General features: G+C 44.2%; 1 protein-coding gene across 1 annotated transcript in view; it reads right to left on the reverse strand.

The window, feature by feature from the left end:
- Positions 1 to 1,212: 1,212 nt before the first annotated feature.
- sntb1 (syntrophin, basic 1) overlaps positions 1,213 to 11,347 on the reverse strand; it is a 20,126-nt gene continuing 9,991 nt past the window's right edge. The window contains exons 4-7 of the mRNA XM_076265985.1: positions 9,351 to 9,487; positions 8,641 to 8,837; positions 2,357 to 2,547; positions 1,213 to 1,893 (exon numbers count right to left, since the gene is read on the reverse strand). Of these exons, the coding sequence (XP_076122100.1) occupies positions 1,801 to 1,893; positions 2,357 to 2,547; positions 8,641 to 8,837; positions 9,351 to 9,487 (618 nt within the window). The 3' untranslated portion in view covers positions 1,213 to 1,800. The remainder of the gene's footprint in view (positions 1,894 to 2,356; positions 2,548 to 8,640; positions 8,838 to 9,350; positions 9,488 to 11,347) is intronic.

The following is an 11,347-nucleotide window of genomic DNA, read 5'->3' on the forward strand; positions in this document are numbered from 1 at the left end:
TCTCAGTTAGCCTTTTAAAATATTATTCATTTTTGCTGCCCTGATTAAAAAACAATGCAAATGATCTCATCTGGTATTATGTCTATAATGGAGTGTAATGGAAATTTCTAAGTGTCTCCAAATTTTTGACTGGTAGTGTATAAATAAACCTACCTGCAGCTGTAGATTTCATTTCAGGTTCTCAATGCATGTTTCAAATCCTATTTGGCATACAGCAATCTTGCTATATATAATGCCTGTGGTCCTATGCCTGGTGCTCAGTTGTAGGAGGCTGGTCAGAATCATTCTTTCAAATCCACATCTTTAGACTGCAAGTCCGCATACACAACACTGCATTCTTAATTGTTTTCCAGGAATGTATTTAGTGAATCAAGTTGTGTCGGGGAACTCAAATCGGTTATTCCACCTTTACACAAAAAGGCATCCCCTACTAGTTTTGTCACAATAATGCATGCTCTGTGTACAAATGTCTGATCGCAGCTAAAATGTCGACACGGTCAGACTGTTAATTACTCAGGAGATGTTTAAATAGTGGGTGAGCATCCCCTGCTTGCCAGTTATTTTGTGTGTGCAAGCACTTGGATAGGAGGAGGGGGAGGATTTATAGCCTGGTGGAAATCTAGGGGAGGGTTAGCAACTTGCTCGTCCTTCTTTTCCATCCATCAGCACTGGGAGGGCAGTGTGACCAGTGGGTCCTCTGGAGGGCCTCTCGTCTGCCCACAAATACATAACGTCACGGAGGGTCCCCCTGGGAACCGTCCACACTCTAATTACAGCTCGCCCTGGCACCCCTCCAGCTTCGGAGTTTTTTCATGTAGGAGTCGACATTCAGAGTCCATCAATTCCCCTTTTGTGTGCGTCACCTATGCTGAAATACAACCGAGAGCACTGAACCGTAAGCCATAAACAATGACTCGATGCGCTTGAGCTGGCATGCATATCCATGAGACTAAACATGTGAACCATTCACGCCGGGGTACAGCACTGTGGATATTGTGCACCGGTGTGTGTGTGTGTGTGTGTGTGTGTGTGTGTGTGTGTGTGTGTGTGTGTATGCCATCCAAGAACTCTACTGGAATAATGCAAAGAAGTCTCTGTGTACTGGCGAGGCAGGAATGTGTATCAGGCGGATAAACAAGGGGGAATTAGATGAAGTTCTGAAATATTAAACTTCCCTTCCAGGACAGAAGTGAGACACACATTAAAACAGCCCATTGTTAAAACACGTCATTTATGTGCAACAGCAGTCATTGAAACAATGTACTTCAATTCTCCTTAACTGCCAAAGATGTACTGAAGGACAAGATTTCTTCTTTGTTTACTGACAGGTGTCAAATCCTTCCCTACAATTAAAATATTGTTAATATCAAGAGCCAAAACACTGACATTCGCCAGAGGATTGAGCTTGAAATGGAGTCTAAATTACTTCCAGCATATTTTTAGTTCAGACATGACAATTTAGTGTTTTCCTCTAATAACAGTGTATCATTTGAATAATAATAATAATAATAATAATAATAATAACAATAATTTGTCATGTCATTGTGTTTCATTGCAGTCATCATCACAAAGCTTTGAATCAAAAAATGTTTGCTAGTCAGTCAGTCAGTCAGAGGTGACATGATCCTCAAGAGTATATCAGCGCGGGTTCATCTCCGGACCCTCAGGAGTCCTGTGTCAGTGGACAGTGTCTCGTCTGTGTGATCGCTCAGTTTGAGTCAGTGCTTCGGTCCTGTCTGGTCCTGTGTGCCCTTTGGAATGAATGAGTCTGTGCAGCAAGCACTGCTGCTGTCCAGCAGCTCAGGCCAGCAGGCCTAGCCGGGCGATCTTCGCCGACAGAAAGGAGTGCAGTATGAAGACTATGGGCTTGGGGCAGGAGTGCAGGTCCAGTTGCTTTGGAAAATAAATGGGAAACACAAACGACAGAGGAAGGTTAAATCCAAAGAGGAAACTTGAACTTGACCTATTTTTAACAAACATAAATAACATAAACCGCCTGTTGGAGCGATTTCTTTTTTTTCCAAGCAAAGCTCTCTCTCGAGTGTAGGGGATGAAATATGATGGCAAAAGAGGACACTGAGCCTCAGTCCTCCCCCACTATCCTCAGAGAACAGCTATAAACGAAGCAACCAGTGGAGTACCTGTTTTAGTCTTTGTTTGAGAAATGTACATACTGAAATGATACTGTTATTATACATAATAATGTTGTGTTAACGTTATTAATGTTATTATTGTTGTAAGCAGTATTAGTATTCCTTATTGGAACATGTCTTGAATGACTGGCTGCATTTCAGGAGAGTGACAAATTGGTACAAAACCGTGTGATTCCAGCATTACAGCACGTGTAGCCACTCACCACTTCGCCCTCCTCCCCCCCGAAGTCCAACAGGAGCTTTCTGATGCCATCATCGGAGGACATTCGGAGTCGTTCGAAGGGGTAGCTGAGGAGTGGCTTTGGGACGGAGCCGTCCTCTGCCTCGGCCACCACAGAGAAGCCCCTCTCATAGTGGATAATCAGCCTGCAGTCCAGCCCCTGATACAGGCAGCCTGCGTGAGGAGAGGACCAACGCACATTAGGAGCGGAAACAAACAGAGCAAACGCAGAGGCACACATTTGGTGTAATGAGACACTGAGTGCTCTTGAAATGATGCACTCCACTAAAAAATAAACCCTCAAGACTTGGTTTTGTTTTTCAAATAAAAAAATACCTAAAGCACATGGAATATGATTTGACTCACAATACTGGTTTTGGGTCAGATAACTCATTTAAAATGTATTATAAAAGTGAGAGTCAAAAAGTCAGTAGACATTACAACAGACCTGTCCAGACCTGTCCGATTACCTGTATTCTAAACATTGCAGGTATAGATTACATCAGCCAGTTCAAAAGTCACAGTGTCTTCAACTGTCTGAAAGACTGCTTCAGATGTATTAACTCGTGAGATGTTATCAGATGACAACCTAGGGTTAAGTACTACAATTGTCTGTGCAATGTAATGACCTCTAAAACTCCTACAACAAGTGATTTTTTTGAAAACAAATCCCCTCAAATAACATCCATTCAAAAGACGTTTATCATCGGCCAGTCACTGATTGGCTACAGCCCTACTACCTGGACAGAGGCCCTGTTTAATTCGGCGAGTCCAGCATCCCAATTCCCATGCTATCAATTACCGAGCTCCGTGTCGCTCGTCAAACATGATCTCCGTGTTGAGAGCAGGTTGTAGCCGTGCCATTGTGTGTGTGCCAAAGAGCCACTTCTGCCGTGGCTACCGTTTGGCTCCAGAAACGCTCCGCCAATTGCTCTCTGACCTACTGATAGGCCGTTCTGGACGGCGATGGCCACGGTGGTGGACTGTGGCGCTCATACTCCGCTCTCTCACAACAGCGGAGCATTACTGAAGTAAAGCTCTGGGTTACCGCTGAGCTGCGCTGCACTGCTCAAGTCTGCTTTTTGTAGATCTCCCTTGGTATCTACAGTTACATGCACGCATAAAGACATGTACTCTTGAAAAGGAAATTCTTTTGTGAAGAAAACTTTTCAAACAAACACCAGTTAACTTGATGTGGTTTAATGTTGCTTCAAAAACTACAGCACCAAAGACAGGGCTTTCAAGGCTAGAATTCAAACATCAGAACAGTTCTTGCTCAGAAATCCATAATGTATGATCAAATAAAAAAGCTAGACATTCTTCTTCATGATTCCATATACAGTAAAGTAACCAACTAACCAGTAGCTTGCATGCTGCCTGAGGGTCTTGGCAGGCCAGGTAGGAAAATCTCTGGGGCTTTGTGGGCAACACACAGCCTTTGTGGCTAAAATGACTCCTATTGTGGCTAGTCGATAAACATGTGTCAGGGCTTCCAACTCTTCAGATCAGTTTGGAGTGAGATTAATTAATGGAGGCCGAGCGTGTACTGAAAAACATTCAACACTCTGTCAGTATGTCACTGATATGTATATAAGTGATTGAAGATCATTAGGATCAATACATTGCAGCAGGTTACGCAATGTGGTGGTGCATTAGTTAATTAATCTAGTCGTTTGGTTGATAAGTTGATAAATAAAACACTATGGCTAGTTTTAAGGAAGATGCGGATTGACCTCTAACACCGTAGCATAGCTGGCAGCATGTTCTAAATCCACCTTTTGTCTGTGTTAAGGCACAGATCTTTTAGGCTTCTGTCCCAGCCGTGGTCTACTGGTTAGGGCTTCGGGCTTGCCGATCCCCGACCCAGTAGATGTGGGCGGGGGAAGTAGTTGAGCACTGCTCTCCCATGCCCACATCCACGGCTGAAGTGCCCTTGAGCAAGGCACCTAACCCCTCACTGCTCCCTGAGCGCCGCTGTAGCAGGCAGCTCACTGCTCCAGATTAGCTCACTGCTCCAGGTTAGTGTGTGCTTCACCTCACTGTGTGTTCACTCTGTGCTGTGTGTGTTTCACTAATTCACGGATTGGGATAAATGCAGAAACCAAATTTCCCTCACGGGATGAAAAGAGTATATATACTTATATACTGTACTTACTTAAAAGTCACAAACACACTGGGGAAAGCAATTCAAGGAAAGTGAGGGAGTGAGATGTGTATCAGTTGCGCGAGTCGGCAGCCCTGCATGAGTTTATTTGTATCCATGCGGAGCTCCACAATACCTTAGTTTTTATCATATCATACACATGGCAGCCAGATTTGAAGGCAGCTTGCGGGCAGCAGAGAGACTGAAACAGGGTTTCATCTGGCCCGCGGGCCACTAGTCGAACAGGCCTGTGCCCCATGTTGTCTCTTCATCTGCAGCCTCAAAGCGTTCATGTTCATGAGCACCATACTCAGCACCTCAGTGCGCTGAACACAGGGTGTTCCAGTCACTTTCTCACACACACACACACACACACACACACACACACACACACACACACACACACACACACACACACACACACACACACACACACACACACACACACACACACACACACACACACACACACACACACACACACACACACACACACACACACACACACACACACACACACACACACACACACACACAGACACACTGAGACCACACACACAAAGAGCCTCCATTCAGACACAGAAGCCTGCAAAGGCAGGGGCCTAATCACGTTGGGTCCTGGGGACCCCTGACTCTCCTTACAGCCGAGCCGACGCCAGGATATTTACACCAGTAGACATTTATGGCATGCCTGTGTGTTAGCACCCCTCTCATTTCCACATTACATGTACATGTCTGGCCAGCGAGCCTATTGCTGCAGAGCATGTATGTGCACCAAGGAGACACAGTAGAGAGGTCCTTTTGTTAGAGAGATACTGGGAGGGGGTCCATATGTCTATCTTCTGACTGAGTCCAGGGCAAATGCTGAGCCACTTAATGATACATGGTGTCTACGTGGTATGCATGTTAAAACACAATGCAGCTATTTTACCTTAAAATAACACCTTATCATTCTGATGCTACACTGACTAATAATAAAGAGGCCTCTGACCTCTGACTCTGCCAGTGTGTGCCCGGAACGCTTGATATTGCACTGTGCAATGTTGTTGATCGGGTAGGATCATGACCCGTTTTTTGACTTATAACTGGGAACAGTATTAGCGCTAATTGGCGTTAAATATTTGAGCCAAGGGGCATTGATGTCGAATCTTCCATCGTGTTGCTTGAAACGACCTAAAGAATGGCAAAGAAATGCTTTCACAACTGGTGCATGTAGTTTGATCAAAGTTCTCCTGACAGAAAATCTAATAACATTTGAATAAATTTGTGTTGTACCCATTGCACACAATCCACTATTCATTAGAAATGCCTACTGATTTTGGAAATGTAGTGACCAAGGTAGTCATTCCTGTTTTGAAAAGTCCTTTTTTGGAAGCGCAAGACAAGAGCGCTCAAGTTCTAACTGATAGCAGTAGCTCACACAGGAAATCAAAACACAGGTAATGGAATTATAAAGCCAGTGCCAAATGTACCCTTTTCCACAGAGCCCCAAATATGGTGCTGGCCCCAGCTTTTACCTTGGGCTTTTGTAGAAAGGAACACATTGTACTCCCATTAATAAAACAGCTATCTCAAAGTGCTGGAGGATGGCTTCACATCACAAACACATCAATCCAGAATCTAATCCTACGCAGTGATGGTAATTCAACAAAGCCATGATTTGTGGAGTGATAAAAATGCATTGAACTCTCAGTCAATGCTACACACAGCAGCCCATAATTATCACCATGTGGTCCCTTGCCTTTTTAAATCTCTTGACGCGTACTGAGCGCCTTGCTGAAACCTCAAGACACTTTTACACAGACTCATGAGTCATACTGATGGATAACATGCCAGCTCAACTACTAAGCTTACCGTGGAAGCTGGTCATTCTGATTCACACATGGCGTCTTCCCTCAGTGACCTCTGCCTCACCCTCACTCCACATCTTCAAAAGACTGCACATCGACAATCATGTCTGCTTCCTCTTTCTGCTCTTAAATCTAAACTGTGATTCAGGCTGAGGGCGCCCCACAGGAAGTGATAAGCCAGAGTAATGCGAGTGATTCTGATCACTTCAAAAACACTTTGCAATTACAGGGCGTTTGCTTATCAGTGCAGTGTGCCTGACAGGCTGCTTTGGTGAAGGGGGGGGGGGTTCTCCCATGATGCATTTGCACACGCGCCTCTGTGCATAATGCCAAGAGACCACACAGGGTAGCTTGAAAACAGCTATGAATCATGGTTCTCTGTGCTCCATGTGGGCAAGTGAGAAGAAATGTTGGTGCTACAGCCTGATGTCCACTACAGCTGCTGCCATTGGCCTTCTGGACAGATGGACATCTGCCAGAAAGAGCAAGAGGCAGACTGGTGGACCAAAGTACCATCATCTGGCCCAGCTAGGAGCCAGTAAACAACTGGAAATATTTATCTGACTTAGTCCACACACACACACACACACACACACACACACAAAGATGGAAATGGACAGTTACTGTCAGCATAACAATTCAAAATTGATTTACTGAGGTTGTCTGAAGGTTTCGTTTTCTCTGTGTTTGTGCATGTGTGTGTGTGTGTGTGTTTGTTTGTGTGTATCATACATTTTTGTAAGATGCACCAAAGTGCACAAAACTGTGTGTGGGTTCTTGGGTTTTGGTGTGGGCGGAGACATTTGGTGTGGGTGTGAGAAAGCTTGTCTTTTTACCAATGTCAACCACTTAGAGAAGAAAAATCCTACCACTAGAAAACTGAAAACCATTTTTCTCTCATGCAAACACATTTGAATTTGTTTGCAACTGTATTCATCTCAGTAAAACCATATCCAAATCTTCAAATTAAAGGACATGAATTTTCCTCAGTCACAAATGGAAACTTTTGAGAGAGTTTCCCTTTCAGAGAAAACAAAGGCACTTTTGATGGAGGGTAATTGTTTGCCTTTAAAGACATTTTTTTCCGAGCCAGTAAAATGTCCAAAATGTCAGCAAAGAAACTGAACATGCTTCACAAATATTTGCTAAAATCCAGCCCTGTGGACACATGTGTGGCTCTCTGGACATGCAATAAAATGTCTCTACAGAGAAAAAAAGTCTAGTTTAAAAGGAGATGTCCAGTGGTCTCTCTAGAATAACACACGTGCAGTACACAGTTCACTAGAGAGTATTTCAATGCATCTATGCACATGGATTTGTGTGTGTTAGGGCCAGAGTTTGACCATGAACAAACATTAATACGTACGTAATGTATACATGTAAAGTATTGTATGTGTGCACTGTATGCTTGTATGTATAGTATGTACGAATGTAAGCATGCATATGCGTGTGAGAATTTGTGCGTGTGTATATATGTGTATTAGCCTGACGTAGTCATACTCAATTCTAGTCAGAATATGAGTCTGATACTGATCCATTGGGACGTAATTATGGGGCGTGTTTCAACCGATACAGGGGGGAATGCCTCTGCACTCAATTGGATAGACCTAACCAATCAGAGCAACGAAATAGCTTACCGTGAGGTGTAGGAAGAAAACACACGAATTATCCTTCTTCTCCAAAAATTGTTTTCTGTTTTTTTGTAAAAGTTAGTGGCATCAATAACTCCTAGCCTACAACACTCATTAGCGAAATCTAAGAGATACGTAGTAGGGTAGGCTATTAGGAAAAAACTGATAGCCTATATCCCCTCCGTTTTTAAAATAATTCTGTTGAACACTGATATGCTACAAACATTTCTGTCGCAAATCCCTTAAACAGGTGGTCAATCAGAGATTTCAAACGAACGAGGGAACATGTCGCAATGCAACAGCGCTGTTTTCCCTTGATGAAAGTTAAACCACGAGTTTTCCCACATCTCAATTTTGGCCAAAGTTTTAATGATAAAACCTCATTAAATAATATGCATTTTCCATATGGGGTCTTAAAAGCCATGTATCCTTCTAGCCACAGCATTTTTGTTTCAAACATAAGCCTAATCTAAGCGTGCTCAGATGATGTGATAGACCAGGCGCTGTTGCTCACCTGTCCATCATCGTAAAGCCCGATTTGATTGGTCCGCCCAATCTAGGGCGAGCATACTTCCTCCACAATGGAGCCAGACCGAACTTCCCGACCTCAAATGTTGTGGGCGGGACTAATGTGTATACTCACTGGTAGAGACCTCTTTGATCATCTCGGCAGCGCTGTGGCAACCGTTGACTATGTGCCGTGTCCACACAGACAGGTCCTTGCAGGTTTCGGAGCGGAAGAGGTGGGTCTCGATGCCCAGTCGGGTGCCCGTGCGCGTGGCAAACGACAGCTCCAGGCCCTGCTCAGGGGAGCCCTTGTCTGGACCTGAGTGCACCAGCCTGGAGGAAGACAGCTCCCATTAGGGCTCAACGCGGACCACAACAGAATACTAGCCAGTAGCCACTGATAGCCCAAAACCACAGTCACTAAGGCATCTTACATAATAATAATAATAATAATAATAATAATAATAATAATAATAATAATAATAATAATAAGCTTTATTTGTATAGCACCTTTCATACACAGAATGCAGCTCAAAGTGCTTTACAGTTGGAGCATGTAACACAATAAAAGAGAAGAGTCAGTCATTATCAGTCATTCCTTTTCCTTGCTGTGGCCGTTTATGATCCAATCAGCAACATTTATCAGTTTATCTCTGTACACAGGAGTTACATCCTGGATCTCCCATCTACATCCTATGCATGGCATGGTATGAGCAAACTGTGGGACTGTGCAATTTATGTATTTATGTCCCTGTTTGTATTAGATAGGCGTACGTGTGTGTGTGTGTGTGTGTGTGTGTGTGTGTGTGTGTGTGTGTGTGTGTGTGTGTGTGTTGAATAACATACCGTGTGGCCAGCAGTGGATAAGTATGAACAGGGCTGAGCCAGGCGTCCTTCATCCGTGGCATACAGTCATACAGCAGCAGGTCCTTCTCTGTTAGCACCACCAGCACAGGCTTCCAATGCTGCTTCTCATTTTCCATCTGGAAAAAACAAACACCACACATTTCTGTGATTGTTTGTGTAAATATCTACATGCATATGGGTGTGAGTAAATGTAGATGTGTAAGGGTGTGTTTGTTTGTTTGTGTGTTAATATGCATGTTAGATACAGAGACAGTTTGTATATAAGTGAGTGTGTATGTGTGTATATAGGCGTGTGTGTGTTAGTGTCTGTGAGTGAGTGGGTAAAAGAAAAAGCAAGTGTGTTTGAGAGGTAGAAAAAGAAAGAAAGAAAGAAAGAAAGAAAGAAAGAAAAAAGGTGTGTGTGGTGTGTGTATGTGTACACACACACACACACACACACACACACACACACACACACACACACACACACATCATCAGCACCATCAGAGCAGGCTCCACTGCTCCCCACTGCTCTGTCACAATGAACTGGCTTCAAAGGGCTTCTTTGAAATAATGGCGCATATGAAACTTGACAAACACAGTGATACTGAACGCATCAGTTCACACACACCGCCATCTTGCTACCCACTACACTGTATACAACACACATGGTCAATGGTAACTCCTACAGGCAATGCATGATTCAGTGGAACAGAATGTGCTATGCACGCATTTCTTATTCCCTTTATAGGCCATAATATGCAGGGGATTACGTAAGAATTGCCATCAGATAAATCATTAGATTTTGGGGGCTGAGGAGAAGCCCTCGCGAGCAATCTTCAGGGTCCTTTTTTATGAAGTCGTATTTTTAGAAAATGCACTGGAAGCAAACTCAACAAATTTTTTGCTTGGGACTGAAGGTACATCTTAAACCACGTGATAAACACAACACAAGGAAACAAGGCACCAAACCCCAAGAGGGAAATCTATCTATACACAAGCTTCTCTTTAATTCAAGTGCGTTCTTATGACAATGGATTTTGCCGCCGGCACATTCCATCGTTACACTACACATGTTTTAAACTACACATGTTTTAAAGCGATGTTTCCGCGATTCGTTTACGGAACACATTACGCACATTAGCCCAAATTACTGATTCAGATGATGGCAGTTAAGTTGTGGAGCCCCACAACCAAATCCCCCCCTCACTGCAGAATCCCTCAATGCCAAGGAAAGCCACTTCCCCAATGCAACTTTGACTTTTTTTAGACGAGTTAAAACAGGATTTAAGTATTCTTTTCTCCTGCATTAATGACAACATTTCAGCTTGTGGTAACAAGAACTGGGGTCCTTTCTCCTCCATGCTCTCTAAGAGCTGATCGAATTGCCATCGGGAAACTGGAGAGGGTCTGTTTGCCATCAAAAGCCGCTCAAAAAAAGCCAGCCCGCAGCCAGGGCCAAGAGCTGGAGGCAGGCAGAATAGCCCGAAAGCCGGGTTACAAACGGGGCCTTGTTGAAAGGGTCTTGGCCCCGGCGCATAATGGGAAGGTTGGCTGTGGATCCAGGGCCACTCCGCATTCTCCTGGCCCTTCCCTGCCCTCAGAGCTGGGGGTGGAAAGCTGGGCTGGTCGGTAACCAGAGATGGAAGAGAGGGGAAGACGGGGGGGTGGGGGGGGGGGTGGGGCGGGGGGACTTCATTAGAGTCAGTGTGCACTCAGAACTGCCCACAGCCACATGTACCAGCCTTCCATGTCAGGGAGAGTCCTAATGAGAGCCATGAAAGGCAGCCTTAAGCAGGATAAAAATAAAAAAACACACTGCTCACAGGCCAAGAGAGGCTGAGAGTCATTGTGGTCATCACAATGCTGCTGGATATTTAAAAAATGAGACATTTTTGAGAGCAAAAAAATAAATTACAAATACACCAAGACATGAACTGGCTTTTACAAGTGTGAGCTGGTCTCCATCAACCCACTGATAGGAGGAGGGTTTAATG

This window comes from Alosa pseudoharengus, unplaced genomic scaffold (assembly GCF_046254945.1).
Source record: "Alosa pseudoharengus isolate Yale_2024_CS ecotype anadromous, Long Island Sound unplaced genomic scaffold, YU_APseudo_1.1 YU_APseudo_1.1_scf_4, whole genome shotgun sequence".
Taxonomy (NCBI): Eukaryota; Metazoa; Chordata; class Actinopteri; order Clupeiformes; family Clupeidae; genus Alosa; species Alosa pseudoharengus.